General features: G+C 44.0%; 1 protein-coding gene across 2 annotated transcripts in view; it reads right to left on the reverse strand.

Moving 5' to 3' along the window:
* The window catches only part of WASHC4 (WASH complex subunit 4), a 115,438-nt gene extending 94,005 nt beyond the window's left edge, over positions 1-21,433 (reverse strand). For both annotated transcript variants that reach the window (XM_073620278.1, XM_073620279.1), the window contains exons 1-2: positions 21,277-21,433; positions 6,824-6,963 (exon numbers count right to left, since the gene is read on the reverse strand). In XM_073620278.1, coding sequence (XP_073476379.1) covers positions 6,824-6,963; positions 21,277-21,343 — 207 coding nt within the window. In that variant the 5' untranslated portion in view covers positions 21,344-21,433. The remainder of the gene's footprint in view (positions 1-6,823; positions 6,964-21,276) is intronic.
* Positions 21,434-26,537: the final 5,104 nt, after the last annotated feature.

Genomic DNA, 26,537 nt, shown 5'->3' on the forward strand with positions numbered 1-26,537 from the left:
AACAGTTTATGTAGCGCTTTACAACATAAGGGCAAGACAGAATAGTTACAATACAAATCAATACAGGAGGAATCAGAGGGCCCTGCTCATTAGAGCTTACAATCTAGAAGGGAGGGTCAAGTGGAACAAAAGGTAATAGCTGTGGCGAATGAGGTGATGGAGAAAATGAAAATACAGTCGTTAGGTGTGTGTAGAATAGGCTTCTCTGAAGAGAAGTTTTTCAGGGATCATCTAAAAGTGAATAGAGTAGGAGATAATTGGACAGATTGGGGTAAGGTGTTCCATAGGATTGGAGAGGCTCTGGAGAAGTCCTGGAGGCGAGCATGGGAGGAGGTGACGAGGGAGCTGGAGAGCAGGAGGTCTTGAGAGGAACGAAGAGAACGAATAGGTTGGTATTTAGAGACTAGGCTAGTGATATAGCTGGGGGGCTAAGTTGTGGGTGGCTTTGTAAGAAGTTGTTAGTATTTTGAATTTAATTTGTTGGGTGAGCAGAAGCCAGTGGAGGGATTGGCAGAGAGGGGTAGCAGACACAGAGCGATTGGTAAGGTAGAGGAATCTGGCAGCAGCATTCGTGATGGATTGAAGAGGTGATAGACTATGTAGAGGTAAGCCAATGAGAAGGAAGTTGCAGTAATCGAGGCGAGAGATGACCAAGGAGTGAATTAAGAGCTTTGTTGTGTCATTGGTTAGAAAGGGGCGTATTTTGGAGATGTTGCGGAGGTTGAGGCAGCAAGATTTGGACAGTGATTGAACATGGGGCTTAAAGGAGAGTTCAGAGTCAAGGACTACACCTAGGACCTTGGCAAGTGGGGATGGGCTTATAGTTGTGCCATCAATTTTGACAGAGAGATCAGGGGAAGGGGCACATGGGGGAGGAAAAATGAGAAGTTCAGTTTTGTATAGATTGAGTTTGAGGAAGTGGTGTGGTGACATCCAGACTGATATATCTGTTAGTAAATTAGTGATACGTGAGGAGACGGAGGGAGTGAGCTGAGGGGTAGAGAAACTGATTTGGGTATCGTCAGCGAAGAGGTGGTATTGGAAGCCATGGGTGGCTATCAGCTGACCCAGAGAGGAGGTGCAGATGGAAAATAGGAGAGGTCCAAGAACCAGTGTTAATTTTGGCAGCAAATTTCGACTCAATTTTAGTCTTAGTCTTAGGACTAAAATGGCATTTTAGTTTTAGTCCCATTTTAGTCATCTAAAATCTCCAGTACATTTTAGTCTAATATAATGATTTTGGTCAAATAAAATTGAATGTGCACAGTACACAGCGCCCCCCCCCCCCCCCCCCCATCTGCACAATACACAGCCCCCAACAGCACACAGACCCCCCACAGTACACAGCCCCCCACCCTATGCACAATACAAAGCCCCCCAAAGTACACAGGCCCCACCCTGTGCACAATACAAAGCCCCCCACAGTACACAGCACAGCCCCCACCCTCTGCACAATACAAAGCCCCCACAATACACAGCACAGCCCCCACAATCTGCACAATACAAAACCCAACAATACACAGCCCCCCCCTGCATTCTCAGGAGACCCCCAGTCACTGCCAGCATACTCTAAAGTTAAGAATAAATCACTGTCAGCCCTTTCTCATACACAGCTCCTCCTGTGTCACTCTCACTGTAAATCAAAGTCTCTAAATTTACCTCATAGCTTCGTTCTTGCATGGACCCGGTGACATGACTGCTCTCCTCTGAAGATTCATGGATGGTCATGTGACCGCTCTCCTCCTCCAATCTAAAGCAACACTTGGAGGAGGAGGAGCCAGAGGAGGAGAGCGGCCAACAGCGAAGCTTTTGAGGTTAGAAGCTTCAGCTTACAATGAGTGACACAGAAGGAGGAGCAGTATAGGAAAAGGGGCTAGCAATGATTTTTTCCTAATGATAGACTTTGCTGGGAGTGCTGTCCAAAGGCCAGGAGAGGCGGGGTGGCTGACTTGACCACCCCCCAATGTGTGGCACACGGGGGCGGACCGCCCAATCCCCACCCCCTATTGGTAAAAAAACAAATATCAGCGTATACAGTGTGTTATAAGCCGATAAATACAGTAAATTCATGAGGGTAAACATCCCTCCTTGCCATTAACGTCCCGTTTTCGTTCCTTAACGAAAACGAATTCTATTTTCGTCATAGTTTTCATCAGTTGACGAAAATGTGCTGTACTTTTAGTTTCGTTTTCGTCACTGTAAAAAGCCTCTGACGAAAATTATGACGAAAACGTTTTTGTTGACTAAATCAACAATGCCAAGAACAGAACCTTGGAGGACCCCAACAGAGAAAGGAAGAGGAGAGGAGGAAGTAGAATTGTAAGAAACGCTAAAGGTGCAGTTGGATAAGTAGAAGGAGAACCAGCGAAGAGTACAGTCAGAGACCAAAGGCAAGGAGTTTTTTGAGGAGGAGGGGGTGGTCAACCATATCAAAGGCAGCAGAGAGGTCCGAGTAGGAGTACAGAGTAGTGTCCATTGGTTTTGGCTGTTAGTAGATCGTTTGTTAGTTTTAGGAGAGCAGTTTCTGTGGAGTGTTGGGGATGAAATCCAGACTGAAGGGGATCAAGAAGGCCATTATCAGCAAGGTGGTCCTTCAGTCGGTTGTAGACCAGGAAGTTCAAGGAGTTTGGATAAAAAGGAGAGCAAGGAGAGGGGGCGTAGGTTGTTAAGAATGGATAGGTCCAGTGAGGGCTTTTTAAGTATGGGGCTGGCAAGTGCATGTTTGAGGCTGGGTTCACACATGTGCGGTACGAATTGAAGCTCAGGTTTCACTGCGAAGATAAAAATTAGTTGTTCAGAGGTTCCTCTGCGTTTTAGCTGCGGATCAGTGAGCAGAGAGAGGGGGGAGAGGGGGGAGGTGTAGTGAGGAGAAGGAGAGAATTCATGTTCAGAACGGAATGCATCTGCGAATCAGATGCATTCCCACAGAAGATAATGGGCTTGTAATTCGCACCGCAATGCCCAGAAAACGTACACCATTTTTGTGCAATGCGAATACAACGCACATATGTAAACCAGATACATTCAAATGAAAAAATTTTACAATGTCCTGCGAATTGGATGCGGTGTAAGCCGCATCTAATTCGCATAGTTGTGAATGGGGGCTTAGGGAGTTGGGGAAGATGCCAGAAGAGAGGGAGAGATTGAAGATATGGGTTAGAGGGTGTAGAATAGAGCCAGAGGGTGTACGTAGCATTTGCGAGGGAACAGGATTCAGAGAGCAGGTGGTAAGATGGACGTTAACAGGTAGTTTAGCAACCTCGTCTATAGCAGTGGGGTTGAAAGAGGGAAGTAATGATTGTACCTGTGGGTGTGAGATGTAAAGCGTGGAGGGTATCTAAACAGTATAGATCTCCTCGCGAATTGTATCAATCTTCTGTTTGTAGTGATTTGCGATCTCCTGGGCAGTGAGTGACTTAGTGGGTGGAGGCAGTGAAGGAAGAAGTAGAGAGTTGAAGTTAGAGAAGAGTTGACAGGGATGGGATGATAAGTTGTTAATGAGAGTGATAAAATAGGTCTGCTTGGCAGTGAGGAGGCTGGAATTGTATTTTTGGAGGGCAGATTTATATTGGTTGAAGTCTTTCTGAGATTTACGCCTCAGGCGCTCATGAGCACGACTATGTTTTTTCAGACTTCTAGTATCATCTGTTTACCAAGGTTGAAGGGGTGGGGGCCTGATTCTGTGTGTAGTGAGGGGGGGCAGTGAGTCCAGTGAGGCTAGTAGTGAAGCGTTGTAGACAGAAGTGGCTAGGTGAGTGCAGGATAGGGGTGAGATTTTGTTATAGAGGTCGTCGGTAGCAGAGTAGAGAAGAGAAGTGTTGAGATGAAGTGGGGGGGGGGGGGGTGTGACAGTGCCTGGCCCTGCCACATTGTAAGTATGTGTATAAAAAATACTGCGCTAACAACAAAAACAACAAATAGGTGAAAAATAGCTGCAACTATCCAGTGTTATACGACACAAATCAGAATAAAAATCAATAAAGCCGCGCTAACATATGTGTGATGGAAACTACAAAATTAAGTGTTTCAAAAATTAATGACATAAATACCTCAATAATAAGTACAAAGATTATACACCTTGAATCTAAAAACGTGCAAACATAAATTAAAAAAATGTCCATACAGTGCACGTACGGAGAAATGGAGTAATGAAAGTTTAAATACAAAAGTCCATAAAGTGAAAAAAACGAATTCCAAAGTGATGAGTCATATGAATTTTCATAAAGTGCCAAGTGCATTGATGGGACCTCCACCTTAGACAAACACTGCCGCTTACCAGAAAGCGATGGTCCCTTATTACAGGGGACCACGCTGAGCAGATGGCTGCAACCCCAGCCCGGGATCTCACAGACAAGCACCAGATATCTCCACGTCCCTGGGGATCCTCACCATCAGTCACAGCAGGGTGATGTAATTACCAAGAAATAAAACACATAAAGTGCTCCACATAGCGTAAATCCTTATGATTTATTGAGAAGATAAAAGTCAAATGGACACTTACAATTGGACGATATAAAAACAGCAGAACAGATAAGAAAGCTGAGCCACGTCCTGACGTCACCTCTGTGCGTCTAGTCCCGGAAGATACGGGCTGATCCAAAGCCGGACGGCTTTCTTATCTGTTCTGCTGTTTTTATACCGTCCAATTGTAAGTGTCCATTTGACTTTTATCTTCTCAATAAATCATAAGGATTTACGCTATGTGGAGCACTTTATGTGTTTTATTTCTTGGTAATTACATCACCCTGCTGTGACTGATGGTGAGGATCCCCAGGGACGTGGAGATATCTGGTGCTTGCCTGTAAGATCCCGGGCTGGGGTTGCAGCCATCTGCTCAGCGTGGTCCCCTGTAATAAGGGACCATCGCTTTCTGGTAAGCGGCAGTGTTTGTCTAAGGTGGAGGTCCCATCCATGCACTTGGCACTTTATGAAAATTCATATCACTCATCACTTTGGAATTCGTTTTTTTCACTTTATGGACTTTTCTATTTAAACTTTCATTACTCCATTTCTCCGTACGTGCACTGTATGGACATTTTTTTAATTTATGTTTGCACGTTTTAGATTCAAGGTGTATAATATTTGTACTTATTATTGAGGTATTTATGTCATTAATTTTTGAAACACTTAATTTTGTAGTTTCCATCACACATATGTTAGCGCGACTTTATTGATTTTCACATTGTAAGTATACAAAAAAAAGTACTCTGCACTTGGCCCTTGTTAACACTTGCTCAAAATACTCATTCTGAACAAACATGTCTATAGCATTAATGCGCATTGTTTGACGCTTTGAGAAGCATTGTTAAAGACACTCCCCAAATGCTCTATGTGCATTAAAAACACACCCCAGATACCCATTTTATTTATGATTGTGATCAAGGCCTAAAGCGCCAGAAACACGTGCCGGCATGTTTACGACACACTATCACAGACTTGAATAGAGTTAAGATGCTTCAACTTCTTTCAAACTCAACATGAAGCTTCATTTTTGAAGGGCAGTGATACGGTGCAAATGCTTTACATTTTGATAATGTGAACAGCTTTGTGAGCTGTCCATATTTTCAATTGCAGACTGCTTTACTAGGCATTTGAGGAGCATTAAAAACGTGCCTCAAACGCCTGCTTTTAATGCCAGAGTGAACAGGGCCTAAGGCAGAGTGCGAATCTCCAGAGTATTTGTTATGAGCGAAGAAAATTGTTTGTACAGCTTTCTCCGGGTTTTGCCTTCCCGGATCGGGGTCTGGAGTGACTTTAAAGAGATAAGAGATTTGGGTGGGAATAAGCCTCCAATCCTTTGTTCAGGTCTTCCTGGAGACCTGCAGGTTGTGTCAGCATGCAGGTGTTATTGCTCATTAGTAGCTAGGCCTGACCATAGCTCAGGGCTCCCATTTGGAGACAGAGCACTGTTAGGAGAGAGAGCTGTGTGCTCCAGCCAGGAGGGACATGTGTTAGGGGGATAGTTGTCCAACAGGACTGGGAGAGTCAGGAGAGCCGTTCGAGTCTGGAGAGACTACGAAAGCTGAGACAACATGTCCAAGGGACTGCAGGGATTCTGTAAGTCTCAGGAGAAGTGTGAGAACTCAGGGTGCCTGGAGACCCCACACAGAGGCCAGGGAGTGGCAGCAGGGGTGCTGCATCTGTTCTGGCTAAGTGAGCCAAGAGAAGTTGGGTGAAAAAAGTCTAAGACATCAAAGTACAGAGAGCAGCGGTCCTGCTGAAGACAAGAGAAGCCAGGTGGCTTTGTATTTTCTGTTGAATGTTTAATTGTTGGAAAATCCATGTGGAAATCTTTGCTAGAACTTTGCTTTTCCTTTTAATAAAAGTGGGCCAGAAAGCTCTTAAGCACAGTTCCAGAGTCACATGGACTTACGAAAGACGAGAGAGAACCTAGGTGGGTAGCTAATATATATTGTTGTACGCATATACTGTTTTATTTAATGCAATTGCATAATCATTTTAATTCAGTTTCTCTCCATGTCAATTCCAAAACCGCCTGCCTAGCATTATAAGACGGACGGAGGAAATGGACTGATTAATCTTTCAAGCATTCAGTCAGTAACAAATAACACATTGTCCGAAACAAGGAAAGCAACTTATTCAGGAAACTGAACCAAAGATAAAGCTATTCTATTTCTGTGAAAACTGCAAATATATCCATTTAGATCACAGCTAAAATGCTAAGGACCAGCATTCCCTAAATCAACCTTTCATTCTATTTTTTTTTTTTTGTTAGATTAGTGAGCTGACCCAGTTTCCATGTATCATAAGGTTGTAGCTGGAAATTGGAATACAGTATGCTTCTCTAGGATAGAAATTTCACCTTTAGCGCTACTGGGTCCAGACTGAAGTCCCACACATCCCCAATGGAGTCATCCAGGGCATTTTCAATCCTGCGAAGTTGAGATGTATATTCCTCCAGAAATTTCCCATAGTTTTTTAACTGGACCTCCGCATGAATTTCTGCATAGAAAAATAAACAGAATTACATTGACATACCTATTTGTAATACTAAAAGGTGGTGCATACGCAATACAATATAAAGACTGTGTTGCTCAAGAAAGGAATGTTACACACTTATTTTATATTTAAGTGCAAGTAATGCAAAGACAATACAGGAGTACATTTGTTTTTTTTAACATTAATATGAAATTTGGGGGCTTATTTACAGAGACAAAATAGCAGTTTTATTTCACTGTGCTTTGCCCGAGTCCACCACTACATTCCTCCTGGGTTAACCCCAAGTTAAAGAAGCTGGCCATGAAGCACTGCAAAATTAAATAACACAATTAAAATATTCTAACACAGAAATAATATGGTTTGCAAAAACACTTACAAAAAAAAACCCCAAAAACTGCAACTGTGCAACTTTAAAAAGTGTTCAACACCTGTCTGTTCAAACTACTAGACTGTGTCAGGTTCATTAATTTAAAAAAAAAAAAAAAAAAGAAGGTAGAAAACTCATATTTTAGTAAAACCTGTAAAATAGACACCACGTGATTACTTGCATCTCTGTTAAAGGTGAGCATAAAAAAGAGAAATACCAAGGCTTGCTTTATAATTAAAGGAGAAGTCCAGCCTGATATTTTTAGGCTGGGCTTCTCCTATGGATCCATTTTCAGCAGAGAGCGGTCTGAAGTCCACTCTCCGCTGAGGTCACCAGGATCAGTCGAGGCACCGCGTCATCCCGACTTAGGAAGTCTGGATCCGCCAGCTGCCTTGACTGATGGCAGTCTCAGCTCCCCGCCCCTCCACAGCTCAGCGGTCCAATGAGCGTGGAGGAGCAGAGCAGGAGAGATGCTGACTGACAGTCAGCAGCTCTCTGCTTGGAGAGGTGAAAGAACCGAGCCATCGGCGATGTTCGGTGGCTCAGTTCTCAGTGAAGAGGTGGCGGGGGACAGATGCAGCATCGGTCTGATGCTGCTTCCACCTGGGTAAGTATGAATATGCAAAAAAAAAGGATTTTTAAATCAGCTTACCTGTAAAATCCTTTTCTTGGAGTACATCACGAGACACAGAGCACCATAATAATGACTATGTGGGTTATACGTTTACCCTTAGGTGATTGGACACTGGCAACCAATAGTAAGACAGTTCCTCCCATATAACCCCTCCCACACCAGAAGGACCTCAGTTTTGTAGCAAGCAATGATGATCCAAGAAAGAGGGGAGGGACCTCTGTGTCCCGTGATGTACTCCAAGAAAAGGATTTTACAGGTAAGCGGTTTTAAAAATCCATTTTTCTTTATCGTACATCACGGGACACAGAGCACCATAATAATGACTATGTGGGATGTCCTAAAGCAATGCATTTGGGGGGGGGGGGGGACACATCATCCCTAGGCCCAACGGTTCTGAGATTATAAAGCAGCCTGCAACACGCTGTGGCCAAAACCAGTCTCATTTTGAGATCTCACATCCACCTGGTAAAACCTGGTGAACGTATGAACTGAAGACCAAACGGCAGCTTTGCAAACCTGAGCCATAGACACCTGCTGGCGTACTGCCCACGATGCTCTAACCCCTCTAGTGGAGTGTGCCCTTAAATCCCGGGGTGGAACCCTGTGCTTTAATCCATATGCCTGGACAATAGTCTGGCGAATCCACCTGGATATAGATGAACTTGTTGACGGCTGTCCTCTTCTAGGGCCTTCAGGCAAGATAAAAAAACAGTCAGTTTTCCGAAAGGGAGCTGACATTTCCAAGTAAACCTTTATCGCTCTCACCACATCCAGTGAGTGAAGCGACCTTTCCTCCCTAGTTTTAGGGTAAGGAAAAAAGGAAGGTAAAATGATATCCTGATTCAAATTAAATTTGGAAACTACCTTCGGTAGAAAATCTGGACGAGGACGCATGACCACTCTGTCCTGATGAAGAACCATGAAAGGTTCCTTGCAAGAAAGTGTGGCCAATTCTGACACCCTTCTAGCCGATGTTATAGCCACTAAGAAAACTAATTTCCTGGTCAATAGCACAAAAGGAATATGCCTAATAGGTTCAAAGGGCTGACTCTGTAAGGCTGAAAGCACCAAATTTAGGTCCCAAGGACATAAAGGTGGTTTAAGCGGTGGCCTCAGGTGCGTTACTCCCTTCACAAAGGTTCGCACCAAAGAATGGGATGCAATTGGCCTCTGGAAAAAAAACGATAAGGCCGAAATCTGTCCCTTAATTGTCCCTAAAGCGAGCTGCAAGTCTACTCCTGTTTGGAGAAAGGCGAGAACTCTTCCAATCGTATACCTACGAGGGTTCCATTTCCTTTTCTCACACCAAGAAATGTATGACTTCCATACTCTGTAATAGATAGCTCTAGAAACTGACTTTCTAGCATTTATCAAAGTGGACAAGACTGAACCCATAATACCACAGTCTTTCAATAGTCTGGTCTCAATAGCCAGGCCATCAAATGCAGCAACCGTAAAGAAGGATGGAATATGGGCCCTTGAGACAACAGGTCTGGGCGGCAAGGAAGGACCAACGGGTCCCCTACTGCCAATTGCACAATCTCCGAGTACCATGATCTCGTGGGCCATGCTGGGGCCACTAAGATCACCGGCTTCCGTTCCTTCCGTATCTTGCGTAGTAAGTGCGGCAAAATCTGGATCGGAGGAAAGACATATATCAGGGAATACTGATCCCAAGGAACCACTAATGCGTCTGTCCCGACAGCAAGTGAATCCTTGGTCCTGGATACAAACCTGTCTAGTTTGGCATTGAATCTAGATGCCAGCAGATCCACATCTGGGGTCCCCCAGTATCGGCAGATCTGTAGAAAAACCTCGGGATGCAGGGACCATTCCCCTGGTAACAATTTCTGACGACTCAGGAAATCCGCCTGCCAATTGTCCACCCCCGGAATAAACACTGCCGACAGAAACGGCACATGTTTTTCTGCCCAGGTTAGTATATGATTTACTTATCTTTGGGCTGCCCGACTCCTGGTACCTCCCTCGTGGTTGATATATGCCACTACTGTGGAGTTGTCGGACTGAACTCTGACAGGAAAACCCCGCAACCTGGACGTCCAGAATCGCAGGGCCAGACGAGCTGCCTGGATCTCTAAGAGATTGATGGGCAGAGTCCTTTCTGTCTGGGACCATACTCCCTGAACAGATGCTTCCTCTAGGACTGCTCCCCAGTCGAGAAGACTGGCGTCCGTGGTCACCACTTTCCAGGCCACTGGTGGGAAAGACTTCCCTCTTCTGAAGTTGCTGGTTCTTAACCACCAAGAGAGGCTCCATAGAACCTGTGGAGATAGAACCATAGGCTGATCCAAGGTTCGAGCAGACTTGTCCCAGGCCTTCAGGATACTGTTCTGGAACACTCTGGAGTGGAACTGTGCATATGGCACTGCGCTGAAAGCCGACACCATCTTGCCCAATAACCTCATGCACAGCCGACAGAAAGTGTTGGTTCTTTTCTCACCTTCTGTACAAGTTCCACTATGGAGGCGACCTTTAAGGGCCTTCCGCCCTTAACACTTTTTCTTGGGCGGTGTCCAAGACCAGACCCAGATACACCAAGGCTTGGGTCGGACAAAGAGCTGACTTGTCCAAATTCAGTACCCAACCTAGGCGTTGTAAAACCCGTACTGTTCTTGACACGATTAGAACTAGCATAGGGCGAGAGCATTCCCTTAGAAGTAGATCGTCCAGATATCCTATTATGAAAACTCCCTGAGATCTTAGGGAAGCCAACACTGGGCCAGAATCTTTGTGAAGACCCTGGGAGCCATGGCTAAACCGAAGGGCAGTGGCACAAACTGGAAATGACTGCCCTCTACAGTGAAGCGTAAGAACCTTTGGTGTGGACCGAAGATCGGCACATGAAGGTACGTGTCCTTGATATCTATGGATGCCAAATAGTCTGCCTTTCTCAGGGACCTTATTACTGAACGAACCGACTCCATACGGAAGGATCGGACGTCTACAAAGAAGTTGAGAGCCTTGAGGTCCAAAATGGGCCTTACTTCCCCATTTGGTTTAATAAGGACTTCTTATCAGCCGGATCCTTGAAAACCTGGGCATTATCCACTGGACAGGTTACATTTTTATTTACAGAAGATATGGCAGCGTCTACCAAAGGTGTGCTCAGTTTCTTCCTGAACTTTTCCTCCATAGGGTATAAAACAGAAAACCTTTTGGGAGGTAAGTATATTCTGTCAGGATGCTCCCAGTCCGCATAAACCACCTGCTCCAGTAACGGATGCAAGGGAAAGGCCTGGGAAATTTGTTTAGGTCGCAAAGATCCCAGAGTGGAACAGGAAAGTGCAGTGACCACCTCCTCTGGATCCTCTGCCCATTCTGGTTCCAGGTCACCTGGACCCATCTGGCTATAAGAGTCCGGGGGCTCTAGTGACTCACCACTTGGCCCAGGCTCAGGGGAGGGAGATCTATTACACTTCCTTCCCCCCTGTGTTACAGAGGCAATCATGCCAGCTATTTTGCCTTCAAGACCCCCTAAGGCAGATGCCAAATCATCCTTTGTAACATAAGCCGAGGCAGGTACATTGGTAGTGGCTACTATGCCTGACAAGTGCAATGGCTCAGCCAGGTCAGAAACCGCAGGTCCTTCAGTAGAGACTGAGGCTGCATCAATGTGGGGTTGGTCTCTTGCTTTTTGTGGAGGGACTTTTACCCCTGGGCTAGCCTTGTTCCCTATTCCTCGTTTTTTGGAAGACATTGCTTACACACGAGAAATAACCAAGGAGTACTCCCCACAAATAACAACCAGTCTTTAACCTGTCACCGTAGTGTCCAAGACCATCAGACTCATGTGCCCACCATTCGCTCTACTTCTTCCATGCGCACGCCAGGAGCTCCATGCCTATAAGCCCTAGCATGGAAGCGAGCACGCGCATCAGTGGCCGGCGACCCGCCCACCGCTCGGCGCATGCGGTGAGCAAGGGTCCAGCGCCTAAATAGGACACATTACAAGCAACACCTCGTTCTTGAGCCGAGGTTCGGGTATCATCCACTTTAGCTTAGTAAGCCATCCGAATGGATCCGATTATAACGTCCTCAGTGGGACATTCTTTTGAAGAAACTGAAGAGCTTCAACAGCCATGACCATCACCTTCAAGACACTGGCGAAAAAACTGAGGTCCTTCCGGTGTGGGAGGGGTTATATGGGAGGAACCGTCTTACTATTGGTTGCCAGTGTCCAATCACCTAAAGGTAAGCGTATAACCCACATAGTCATTATTATGGTGCTCTGTGTCCCGTGATGTATGATAAAGAAAAAAAACATACTTCTCTTTTAAAGTGACTCTGTCAGGGGTCAACAAAATCACGAAAGAACTAATCTATGATGGAAATTACCTTGTATTTTACCTGTCCACTGGCCCATTTGCTACAATTTCCCTCTGGCTACTGTGGTCCCCCCACACCACCTCTACGTTGCATATTGGGGTTGATGTTCTAAAACTGGAGAGTGCAAAATCTTGTGCAGCTGTGCATGGTAGACAATCAGCTTGTTCAATTAAGCGTTGATAAATAACACCTGGAAACTGATTGGTTTCTGTGCAAAGCTGCACCAGATTTTGCACTCTCCAGTGGGAATGGCCTTGGGTGTGTTCGGGTTCCTAGTCCCTACCCACCTGCCCGTTCCTGCCAGCAAGCTGACACTGCACACCACTAATCACAGACAGCAAGACATTTCCTAGTCCGCAGCCGCACAGATCGGGAAATGTCTCACTGCCTGTGATTAGTGGTGTGCCGTGTCAGCTTCCTGGTGGGATCGGCAGGTGGGTTGAGACTAGGAACCTAAACATGCCGAACCCATCTCTACTTTCCAGTTTTAGTAAATCAACCCCATTGTGTCTTGCAGTGACTAGGAGTCAACAAAAGGAACTGCAGCTGCCAGCAGGGGGTTTGAGTCGAATCAGATCAATGCCACTCGTCCTGTTATTGAGAAGTTTTAAGCCCTGTATATAGCTTGTTCCTGCTATGCAATTTTGACATTTGACAATTTTGACATTGCAATTTGCTCCTTTTCCTTTGACAAGCTTCTAGCAATTTGTAAAGGTCTGGTTTGCCGCGCAATCCTGTTAAGCAACAATCGCAGCAGAATAGCAGAGCGTTGTGCTGCAATTGTCACGCATTGCAGCAATTCTTCCCTCAATCCCAAAACGCAAAATGTAAACAGGGCCTTACCGAATGGGCTGATCGACAGGTTACGTATAAAACTGTAGGTCATTTGTAAATTTTCAATCCACTGACAGGTTTACTTGGAGACAAAATTGTCAGTGTTAACCACTTGCTTACTGGGCACCTAAACCCCACTCCTATCCAGATCAATTTTCAGCTTTCAGCGCTGATGCACTTTGAATAACAATTGCGCGGTCATACAACACTGTACCCAAATTAAATTTTTATAATTTTTTTCCCACAAATACAGCTTTCGTTTGGTGGTATTTAATCACCTTTGCAGTTTTTATTTTTTGTTAAAAAAATGTAAAAAAGACCAAATTTTTAAAAAAAAACATTTTTTTTTTTTTTTTATATTTTGTTATAAAATTTAAAAAAAAGGTAATTTTTCTCCTTCGTTGATGTACGCTGATGAGGCGGCACTGATGGGCACCGATGGGTGGCAACGATGGGCACTGATCGGTTACACTGACAGGCAGCACTGCTAGGTGGCACTGATTGGCACCACTGGTGGGCATTGATAGGTGGCACTCTTGGGCATTGATAGGTGGCACTCGTGGGCACTGTCAGATGGCAATGGCAGGTGGCACTGGTGGCACATATGAGGCAGAATTGCCTCTTTCTCTACGGGAGGTCAAGTCCCATACTCTAACCATTTGGTTCTGATCTAAAACTTACAAGGCAGGAAGCAGTAAGCGGCCTAAACTCTTGAAGGCCGTGATGGATTTTTACACAGACAGGCACAGGATAGGAGGTTAGGCCTCATGTGCACTTGTGGCATGGCAAAATTTATGCACCTGTCGTGTTCATGGGCGGTACTACCTACCTTACCCGACACGGTTGCAGCTTTGAGGGATTAAAACAGGCATGAAGAGGCAACAAAGTGGCTAAGTGGTTAGCACTTCTGCCTAGCAGTACTAGGATCGTCGGTTTGAATCCCAGCCACGGCACTACCTGCTTGGAGTTTGCATGTTCTTCCTGTGCCTGCATGGGTTTCCTCCCACACTCCAAAGATATGCTGGTAAGTTAATTGCCTCCAGTCAAAATTAAGCTATTTGTACAAGAAGCCTAAGGCTTCATGTACATGGGACATTTTTACGTCGTCTCCTAAACTATTTTAACTTGACGGATAGTAACCCACGTTTAAAACGTCCGCCATGCCGCGTTTAGCGTTTTTTTTTTTTTTTTAAATAGCCAAAAATGAAAAACGCCTATAAATGAAACGCGGCTAAATGTGAGTTACTGCGTTTAGAAGCGTTTGGCGCTTGAAATGCCTCTAAAACTCAGCTTCTGAACCCATTTTTTTGCGTTCCAAAAAAAGCCTCTAAACTCAACTGCCTAGAAACGACTGTAAACAACCCTGTGTACATGTACTGATAAGATAACAGAGGAGAGTTCAGGAGAAGTTGAAAAAAAATGCCCAACTGCTCCTAAACGTCCGTTTAGCAGCAGCCGTGTACATGAGGTCTAAGAGATCTGATCTTAAATCTAGTAATGGCTACTATTCTTAGAGAACAGCTGAATTCTGAATGTAGATTTTCGGGACCATGGTTATATGAGAACGATCTGAAGTGGATTAAGAGTTAAAGCACTAACAGATCCCCTCCTGGAGTATTCCTGGTTGGTCAACAATATCCGATGAGTGTAACCCTAGTGGGGGCACCTGTGGTGAGGTTGTGGTGGTCACTTTTGAAGCATGAATACATGGATAAAAGTTGAGAACATCTTGGAATTGCAGCCTTCAGTTCATGGACTGGAACACTTTTTTCTTAGTGGACTTGTCACATTTAATTAATTTATTGAACACAGCACAAGCACTTTATTTGGGTTTTCATTAATTATTGGTCATATTGTAAAATTATAGGAGTGGAGATTCCAATTCAATCCACTTTATATGAACTAGATTTGTTTGCACAGGTTATATGAATGTAAAATGGTTAATTGATCCTTGGTTGGAAATAAGTAGCGTGATATTGCACAGCATATTTATTTCTTTTTTGGAGGGTAGCTTTGTTTCTTTATTGCACAAAATAAAGAAATAAATTGGCGCTGATGGGTGGCAATGATGGGTAGCACTGATGGGCACTGATGGCGCTGTATTGTAATCAGGGCACTGATGATCAGTGCCCCGATTACATGTCTAGATGTCTCCTGTGAGGAGATGCCACTGATCGGTTCTCCTTGCCACACACTCTGTCAGTGTGAGGTGATGAGAGCCAATTACCGGTGTTCTGCCGAAAAAGCTCCCCCCGGCGGATAAGGACTCCCCTGTACTGCGCAGGCGCAGCACGAGCCGCCGAAGCTGAACAGTTGAGAGTCAGCTGTACAAGGCGCCTGTAACAGGGCCACTCACCACGCTTCGGGCACGGCCTCGCTTTGCTCGGCATAGTTTTATTCAAACTCTATGTCCACTTGGATGGTGGGGCTTGAACCTGGACTCAGTGCACAGGCGCCTTGTAGAGCTGATGATCAGCTGTTCAACTTCGGAGACTTTCAGCAGCTCCGTAGTCATTCATAGTGCGTATGCGCAGTACAGGGGGGTCCTTATCCACCGGGGGAACTTTCTCGGCAAGACACTGGCATCTCCGTATTTACATGTGACCAGCTGTGATTGGACACAGCCGATCACATGGTTAAAGCTCATGATTTTCATGCCTGTGTCATCCCTGAGCCAGTATCGTAATCTCAAGCTAGGATGATGGCTATAAGATGGCAAAAGAAAGCACCTGAATAAAAAATAAAAATGTAAAAAAGGGGAGAAAGTGGCATTGTCAGGTGGAGAAATGTTGAACTGTAATAAATACCTGTTTGTATTACACAAAAGTGTGATTTTAAAATTAGAAGAAAAAAAAAAAAAAAAAAAAAAAAAAAAACGATCCTAGGTTTGCTACTGCTACAGAAAGAAAAAAAAAAAAAAAAAAAAAGGGGGAAGTTGATCCATTTACAAAAATGAAAGCACTTGATTTCAACTGCCTTTTCCTGAAATGATTCAGCATTCACAGTTTATCAGCTTGTTCCACAGAAAACTCAGCATGAAGCAGTTCTTAAAGCGCGATTTCGTTTCCTAATTATTACTGCATATTCAATGAGCAGCTTTCATTAACAAAAACAGCTGGAAATGATTCCAAAATCGCATCGCTAGCGGCATATAAGATAGCTTATTTCAAATAGATTGCTTTAGTTTTTTTCTGGATCGCTTTGGCAGAAAAAAAAAAAAATGATTGTAAAATCATTTTCTTCAACGCTCTTCAGGACAAACAGTTAGGACCATGGCATGGGCATAACTATGGGGTGAAATATAAGGGATGCTGAACTCCTTGTAAAAATGCTTATTTTCTGGTTCTTAGGAGGATGTTCCAAGTGAGAAATGCCAGATGTCCTAATATACCGTACATACCTGGGTTAGTGAATCAAAGTATTAAAGCAAGAGGGTCAGCATGGCAGTCAGGCAACTAGCAACAATGGCGGCATTCACATTTCTTTCCAATTAACCACTTGACCTCCAGAAGATTTGCCCCCCCCCTTCATGACCAGACCATTTTTTGCGACATGGCACTACGTTACTTTAAGGCCCCTTTCACACTTGTGCGACTTGTCCTGCAAAGTCACATTCAGGTTGCACAGGTGTGAGAAAGGGGCCTAACTTACAATTGCATGGTCATGCAACACTGTACCCAAATAATATTTATGGATTTTTTTCCACAAATAGAGCTTTGATCACCACTGCATTTATTTTTTGGGCTATAAACAAAAAAGACCAACAATTTTCAAAAAAAAAAAAAACTATATTTTTTACTTTCTGCCATAAAACATATCCAATAACAAATTAAAAAATTAAATTTCTTCATAAATTTAGGCCAATATGTAATCTGCTACATATTTTTGGTAAAAAAAAAAATACACTGCAGCGCTAAAAACAAATCTGTATGGCTGAACTCGCACTGCACAGACACCGCATGTGATCGGCACCCACAGTGTGGGTGCGACTCATATGTGATGTCTCACATCGTACAAATGTGAACCCGGGCTAAAAGGTAAAAATAGCAAAACTAGCTTTTTCAAATGTCCTCATGACCAGCATCATTTAACTCCAAGACATCCTGGACCCACCTCAGTTTATGACTGGACAGGGAAAGAAGCACATTGATAAACTTGTCTCTCTGTCACCTTGTCCTCTCCTCCTATCAGCATGCTTCTTGTCATCACATAAACTGACTGGCTCCTTGTGTTACTTCTTCCTCTCACATTTCATGGCGCATGTTTAGGAGATATTTACTGTACCTATAGGTAAGCCTTATTATAAGCTTACCTATAGGTGAAACTCAACCAAGGGAATTTACCCCCACTTTAAAGTGTTCTAAAGGCTCAAGGTTTTTTACCTTCAAGCATTCTATGCATGAAGGTAAAAAACCTTCTGGATGGGGCTCTCCCTCAGCACCCCCTTTATCACCCCCCTTACCAGAGCCCAATCCCATCCAGTGATGTGTACTAGAGCAGCGGCTCTCCCGGGTCTCTCATCTCATTGGCTCATACAGAAGCGAGAGCCATTGGCTCCTGCCGCTGTCAATCACAGCCAGTGAGCCAATAAGGAGAGAGCAGGGGTGGGGCCGAACCACGCTGTGCATGTAAATAGACACAAAGCGTGGCTTAGGAGTGAGTCGGCTTGAGTGCCCCCCATAGCAAAAGGCTTGCTATGGGGGCACTCAGCAGGGGGGAGGACCCAGGACCACCGGCGGGGGGACCCAAAAAGAAGAGGTTGGGGGCTGCTCTGTGCAAAACCATTTCACAGAGAAGGTAAGAATAAAGTGTAAATCTTTCCTTTATAATCACTTTAAGTATAGTTATTTCTTAATTCTTATGTATTGGAATACAATCCAGTAACAAGCACACATATAGAACGGTTTTCTTAAACAAATGAGGAAATTATCAAGAGCATGCTATGTATGTATTTATGGAGTACTATAAAGTACAAACATGGCTGAGGAACGTGCACATAGGTTGAAAAGATAACATTCTGACAAAAAACAGCTATGATAAATGTAATGTCTGTTTTAACAAACAAGAAAGACTTGTGAGCCAAGTCATCCATGCTCATGATTCTTGGTGACCCCAAGCTTCAGGAATAAGGCCTTTATGTTTCTGTATTCTGCCTCTGGGATTCTAAAGAATATCAAAGAAAAAGGAATGCAGGATGAAGACGGCCATCCTTAAGAGGGTCTAGAATGGCAAGTAAGCATTTGCTTTACAAAGAAGTTTCTTTGATAGGCTTACAGATTGCTGCCGTGTCCATTCATTAATTCAACTCAAGTTCATCTAAGAGGCATGGAGCATCTAAATTCATTCAGTGTGACTTCTATTCATAGCAGAGAACAGCTGCCTCAATGAAAGGATGGGAAAAGCTCAAAGCCTCTTCCACCAGCACATTTGTCCCCGGAATTGTTGATGTTTTTAAAGAAACCGCTCGGTTCAAATTAGACATCATAACAAAAAAATAGGTGTTTTCTGTATTACCAAACGTATAGCGCTTACATCAGCGAGAAGAAAATAAAACCTTAATGGAGGGAGAAAAATTATCACAGGAGAAAGCTAATTATTATGTACAATTACTGCCAACTATTCCACATAAAAAAACGGTTAATACTTATCTACATTGACTAAAATGTACAACAATACCTAAATTTGATAAAAATGATGTGCAACATATAACAGAAGTCAGATCATATATTTATAGAAACAAAGACAAAATCAATCTTCTTGATTGGGATGGTCACTGCCCATCGTGATAACAAAATGTCATGAGGACATAACCAATCAGAGGCTGTACAGACAATGTAGTACCTGTTCTTAGGATATGTTGTAAAGTTAATATGTTAACATGTTAGCCAGAAGTATGAGTGGAGAATAGGCCAGAAGCAAGCAGTGCACAGCGGCCGCTGACAGGAGGCAACTGCTAGTTAGCGAGCGCTGACAGGAGGCAACCGCTAGTTAGCGAGCGCTGACAGGAGGCAACCGCTAGTTAGCGAGCGCTGACAGGAGGCAACCGCTAGTTAGCGAGCGCTGACAGGAGGCAAGCATTGGGTAGAAGCATACAGTAGACACTGACTGCCAGTGACATGAGGCAAGCATTGGGTAGAAGTATACAGTAGACACTGACTGACAGTGACATGAGGCAAGCATTGGGTAGAAGTATACAGTAGACACTGACTGACAGTGACATGAGGCAAGCATTGGGTAGAAGTATACAGTAGACACTGACTGACGGTGACATGAGGCAAGCATTGGGTAGAAGGCAGCATACAGAAGACACTGACTGACGGTGACACAAGGCAAGCATTGGGTAGAAGCATACAGTAGACACTGACTGACGGTGACATGAGGCAAGCATTGGGTAGAAGGCAGCATACAGAAGACACTGACTGGCAGTGACATGAGGCAAGCACTGGGTAGAAGCATACAGTAGACACTGACTGGCGGTGACATGAGGCAAGCACTGGGTAGAAGCATACAGTAGACACTGACTGGCGGTGACATGAGGCAAACACTGGGTAGACGCATACAGAAGACACTGACTGGCGGTGACATGAGGCAAGCACTGGGTAGAAGCATACAGTAGACACTGACTGACAGTGACATGAGGCAAGCATTGGGTAGAAGCATACAGTAGACACTCACTGACGGTGATATGAGGCAAGCATTAGGTAATGGGTGCATTAGGCAATGACTGGTAACATGAGGCAAGCATTAGTGGTGTACATTAGGCAATGACTGCTAACATGAAGCATGCATTAGGTAGAGAGTACAGTAGGTAGTGACTGGTGACATAAGGTAAGCATTAGGTAGTGGTGTACAGTAGGCAATGGTTGGTGACATGAGACAAGCATTAAATAGAAGCATACAGTAGGCTCTGACTGGCAACATGAGCCAAGTATTGGGTACAGTAGGCACTGGCTAGGGACATGAGACAAGTATTCGGCAGTGGCATGCTGTAGGCACTAACTGGGGACATGAGGAAAGCATTAGATATATAGGGTACAGAAGGTACTGACTGGGGGAGGGGACATGAGGCAAGCATTAGGTAGTGACATGTAGCTGGCACTGACTGGGGGGACATTAGGTAACGGCATGCAGCAGGCACTGGCTAGGGACATGAGGCAAGCATTAGTCATTGGCATTTCTCTGACAGTATACAGTACCATGAAGAAAGCATTAGATATGAGAATGGTGTGGGCAGTGCTCAGTGACATAGTAAAACATTAGATATTGGCATGAGGCAGACAATGCCCAGTGTACATAAGATAATGATGGAATAGGGTAATAAAGATGACAGACAAGAGGCAAAGATAGCAGTGGGCACTGACATGATACATAGAGGTGGCATTAGTCAATTATAACACACAATGATTAGACAGGAGCTTGCAGTGAGCACAGACTAGAATTACATATTGGCATGTAGTGGACATTAGGAAAGAATACAGATCACGCAGTGGGCCATGTCCAGTGTACATAAGATAACGATGGCATTGTGTCACACGGATGGCATTGGCTAAAGATCAGACAAGCATTAGACATTGGCATGCAGTGGGCACTGACCAGTGACATGGCACATCCAGCTGGCATTAGTCAGTCATCAGCCGAGGTCATGCAGTGGGCACTGACCAGTGACATTAGACATTGGCATGCAGTGGGCACTGACCAGTGAAATTAGACATTGTTGGCATGCAGTGGGCACTGACCAGTGACAGCATGCAGTGGGCACTGACCAGTGACAGCATGCAGTGGGCACTGACCAGTGAAATTTTACATTGTTGGCATGCAGTGGGCACTAACCAGTGACATTAGCATGCAGTGGGCACTGACCAGTGAAATTAGACATTGTTGGCATGCAGTGGGCACTGACCAGTGACATTAGCATGCAGTGGGCAATGTGCAGAAGTCAGCCATAACATAGTGGCATCCATGGCACAGACACCAGAGGATGATGACAGAGAAGAGGTGCCCCGGGTGATGTGTACCCCTGGGTATGAGCCCAAATATGGCCGGTTATCATGCCCCGGGTATCTGTCAAGGTGATGACATGCCCCCATCAGATGAGGTCCGCTCCTGTGTGTATACAGGGAATGACAGGCCTTACTCTGCGAGCCGTCATCGAGGCGATCAAACTCCCAGTCCGGGGACTGACTCTCGGTAGTCGCCGCCATCACTGTCCTATCCAGGGATGACCACCAACCCCGCCTGCGTCCTTTCCCCGTGACACCCGTGAGCACGTGACTTCCTGCTAGAGTACGCCCCTAGCCTGGAGAAGGCGGAAACATAGCACCGGCGGCCATTGTTACTGTGGGCAATGCTGGCAGAAATGTTAGGGAATGGCTGTAATGGTAGTGGTCGTTACTGAAACATCAAATAAACCATTGACATATACTTATGGATATACTGCTATTTACTTAGGGTTACAACCCCTGTTCAGATTTTTTTTTTCATCTGTGTGCCATTGAGATTTGCCTAGGGTTGCCAACTTTTCTTCAAGCCAAACCCGAACACTTTAACGGCACAGGGCTCATTTTTTTCATAGTATACACTATAGGATTATAAAAGACCTGGGACATCTTTGGGTGTCCCAAGGAGAGTGGTAATGCAGCGCGCTGCGGCAAACAATGGATGTGGCTAAAGCGCTCTTGCTGACATCACCCCCCCCCCCCAGTGCCCCATTGATGCCGAACCTGCCCCCCCAGACAGCAGCCCGCAGCTCCTGAATGGCAATGTAAAAGAAGAAGAAACAGGAATGGCGCTTCTTAGTAAGATTGTATATTTTAATGATACAATTCCATTAAAAGCACTCACATGTTAAAACTTGTTAGTCTGGCATGGGTAGTTTCAGTAAAGGCCATACGTGATTGCTGCACTCTCAGATGAAAGAAAAGCCTTGTTCCTCTCCGCTGCCGGCTGGTGTGTTAGCGCAAACTTCCGGGATCCGATCGTGATCCAAAATGAGGCTTGCACCTCCGCCGGACAATCGAATGGAGGGCTGGAACGCAAATCCAATGGTATGGGCTGTACTGCCATTAAGCGATGCGTTTCAGAGCATGCGCATTGAGGAGCGCTCCTTTTTCAAGCTAGGGGAGATTGATTTAATTGCAGCCTATTTAAGTGCTCTCCTAGCACTTCCGCCTAGTGGATACAAATCTTATCACAGGGATAAATAAAAGGAATATAAGATTACAAATAAAATGATGTGCATGTGTAAAATAAAAATGTGCAACTAGCCTTTCTTGCATTAGTTTTTTTTCCTTATTGTGCTGAGTAATTATATGTATATATGTGTATATGTAATTATATTGTAGTTTTGTCAAGCATGGAAAGAAACATTTTTCCACCAAAGGAAAAATTTACATGTTGGATAATTTTTACAACTGTGGCTCAGATTTTGTAGTCTACGGTCTCAGTTGTCCCTGTAACCTTATATATGTGGGGCGTACTATACGCCCACTAAGACAAAGATTAGGTGAGCACAGAAGAAAGATAAAAGGTGGGAGGGACAAACACAGTGTCCCGCGTCATTTCTGTGAACACCATGCAAAATCCACGGAAGGTCTCGAGGTATGGGTTATAGAGCAAATACCTAAAAATCTCCCTGCAGCAGAAAGATTCTATAGACTATGCGAAAGAGAGACCTTCTGGATTTATTCTTTGGACACTCTAAACCCTGGCGGAATCAATGAAGAATTAGAAATATCCACCAATTTATAACAACATTGGTTCATATGTATAATCCCGTTTGCAACAATAAGTAATAACAACACAACTAACATATTACAGTCATATTCATGTTATTTTAATTATTCCCAGTTATTAGTACCCACAAGTTATACTCATGTGAGTATATAGGTGATTTTAAATATCCCCCGTTTTTAGTGGTGCCACACACTATATCTATACATATGTGTATGTCTATTTGCCCGTATATGTACATATGGATGGTACAAGGGTTTATCATATTTATAATGGTCCCCCCCCTCCTCCCCTCCCTCCCCCCTCCCCTTTTGAATAAAATCTATCATGGCCATGAAATATAAATTTTATACCGATCAACTATATTTATATATATATTTATAATACTATCTGTGATAATATGCATAATAACAATTTTTAGTAATAATCTTTTAATAATAATAATGTGCGCACAATTTAGTCATATATAATTTGATCTATTTTTATATATATATGTGTGTTTGTAATAACACACATATAATTACCCAGCACAATAAGGAAAAAAACGAATGCAAGAAAGGCTAGTTGCACATTTTTATTTTACACATGCACATCATTTTATTTGTAATCTTATATTCCTTTTATTTATCCCTGTGATAAGATTTTTATCCACTAGGCAGCAGTGCTAGGAGAGCACTTAAATAGGCTGCAATTAAATCAATCTCCCCTAGCTTGAAAAAGGAGCGCTCCTCAATGCGCATGCTCTGAAACGCGTCGCTTAACGGCAGTACAGCCCATACCATTGGATTTGCGTTCCAGCCCTCCATTCGATTGCCCGGCGGAGGTGCGAGCCTAGTTTTGGATCACGATCAGATCCCGGAAGTTTGCGCTAACACACCAGCCGGCAGCGGAGAGGAACAAGGCTTTTCTTTCATCTGAGAGTGCAGCAATCACGTATGGCCTTTACTGAAAGTACCTATGCCGGACTAACAAGTTTTAACATGTGAGTGCTTTTAGTGGAATTGTATCATTAAAATATACTATCTTACTAAGAGGCGCCTTTGCTGTTTCTTCTTCTTTTGCATATCTGGAGTGGCTTCACCTCCCTTCATAAGGCTGCCCTGCCAATAGACTGTATGCATCTCAGGGAGAGCTTCTAATTGCTCAAAGGACATTCTTTTGATGTGCACTGAGGCACATTGTTTACATTGTAACCTGCACTGCTCTTTGTTGTTTTTTCCTCCTGAATGGCAATGTGACTACGTCAGTTACTTGGGGAGCCACAGCCCAGTCTAAATAATGTTCGGGTGAATCCTATCTGCCTGTTGGATTGGCTCTGCAGACTCCTCTTTTCCGTTGGCGATGTCCTGCCAATCCCCTGGACAGGTTTGTTGGAGGTGGGGGTTCCCTGGGCTTGTATAGCCTTCCGTGGAGCTAAAGAACAGATTCACCAATTACACAGCAAGACCATTTATCTCCATAGCCACAGTGAGCAGAAAGTGTGTCGTAGACCCTCCATAACCCAGAAATTGTGGGGAGAAACCTCTAAGAAAATGTGCCCCCCCTCTTCTCAAACTAATAGCAAGCTCGGCCATTTTCCTTCCGTCTTCTGCAGCTTTGGGAAGCTTTGTGGTTTTCAGGGACTCATCTTAGGAAGGTCCAGTATCCATTGATCAGAACCATAGACATTCCCTGTCTGCTCACATTCACACCACATTTTACAGCGATTCATACTCATGAGTAAAGGAGAGAAAGAACTTTCCTCCAACATTTCCATCCAAAGAAAATATGCACACTTTACACATGTCTGCCTGCTTCTAAAAAAAAAGCCCAGTACAAGTTTTTGTATGGTGGTAACTGATAAAAAAATTGAAATATGGTGGAACACTGCATGCCGCTGTGACAAATTTCCATCATATCAGTCTCTGTTCACATCTGCGTGTTCTGGCAATGTGCACAGAAATGCACATTCCCACGCAATCTCTGAACATGCAAAAAAAGTGCCTCGCGCTTGTAGTGCCATTTATTGTAAATGTCCCCCAAACGTGAGACTCCAATACAACAAATGTGGCAAAATGCATGGGAAATAAAACAAACCGGAACATGCCATGAGCTACTTTGCCACGCTTGTGGCGCATAGGGCAGGGCACTGAAATCAATGGACTGCTCTTTGCTTGTTGGGTGTTTTTCATCCAGGTGTATGTCAGAGGTGTGACTGGGGCCTTCATCATTTCACAAACTATGGAATGCTTGGAGAACAGAAATCAGCACATGTGCAAAAATGTCCAACAGTGAAAGGGTTCAAATGACCCTCAAAATGACTATCTGAGTGCTCACCCCTCCCCCCAGCAGTGGCAGTTGCTTGTGGTTGCAGACACAACCCCCCCCCCCAATAGCCCTATGTGTAATAGGCTGCACCCTCTTTTAGACTTTTAGAGTTCCCACCATCCCCCGCATACCAGCTATACGATGAAATAGAACTGAAGACAAACATTTTTCTTTTCATTTACAATAGAGTAAGGGAGGGCTATAACCCCCATCAGGTTCATCTGTGTCCCCATTGAGGGGATTTCCCCTCACTTCCTTTCCCATAGCCAAAAAAGAAGTGAGAGAAATCACACCCACAGGCAAGATGACAACTGCCAGGAACACATTATATAAGTTCTTTTTATATACGAAACCGGACACCGGGGGGGGGGGGGGGGGTAATTTGGAAAAAACAAGTGAGTGGTACATTTACATTATAGGAACTCAGGAATTCAGAAAAAAATTGATTTTACGTTGAAAATCCACTATGAGCTGGATACACACTATACAACTTTTGTTGTCAGATTTCCTTTAGATTTAAGCTCAACTATGTTGTGCAAGGGCCTGATTGCATACAAACTGAAAGTGTTTAGGTTTGATCACATATTATATGGTTTTGGTAAATCTAAAGGAAAAAATCTAAAGGGAATTGTATAGTGGGTTTATTTATTTGTAAACTGTAGTGAAGCAGCGCTAAATAACTCAAAAAACAATCCTTAAATATAGGGTGCTAATAGTAAAGTGCTAATAATGTTCATAAGATAACCTAAACCAATCCTTATAATAATATAATAATATTATTAATAAAGTGCTGATAGTGTTCTCACTTCCCAATGTGCAAAACAGTGCAATACAATGACATCAGAAAAATAATAAATCAAAAAGTCAATTTGAGGTTAAGTGATCTAAAGTGTATCCAAGGTATCTAGAGGTACTGTGCAATTGTCTCTTTGGGAATAGACAAATGTGCAAAAAAGTGAAACAAAAGGCACAGGGAAAGGAGACAGTGTCCAATTGCAGATATAATGACAACTTGTAGATATCCTTTCTCCAATCCACACCCTGTGTGTGCTAGACTCTCACCTTAAAAGAAGACCCCAAATGGGTCTAGTCGTGCATCAACAGACGTATAACACCAGTGTGTTCTTTTCCTCCTCCGTGGGTATGTCCTGGACAGATGATCACTGCAGTATCAAAGCTGTTTCTCCATAGGATCCAAGCTCCACAACCAGCTCCTTTAAAACATTACAAGGCCCATTTTTCACTGCTGTTCAACCAAACCAAGCTTTGCAAGTCTGCTCTTTAGCACATCTCATATGATGGGTTTATTTATTGTCCCTGGCACTGGAATTTAGAACTTCTCTCTCTATAATTTGATGT

This window comes from Aquarana catesbeiana, linkage group LG03 (genome assembly GCF_042186555.1).
Source record: "Aquarana catesbeiana isolate 2022-GZ linkage group LG03, ASM4218655v1, whole genome shotgun sequence".
Classification (NCBI taxonomy): Eukaryota; Metazoa; Chordata; class Amphibia; order Anura; family Ranidae; genus Aquarana; species Aquarana catesbeiana.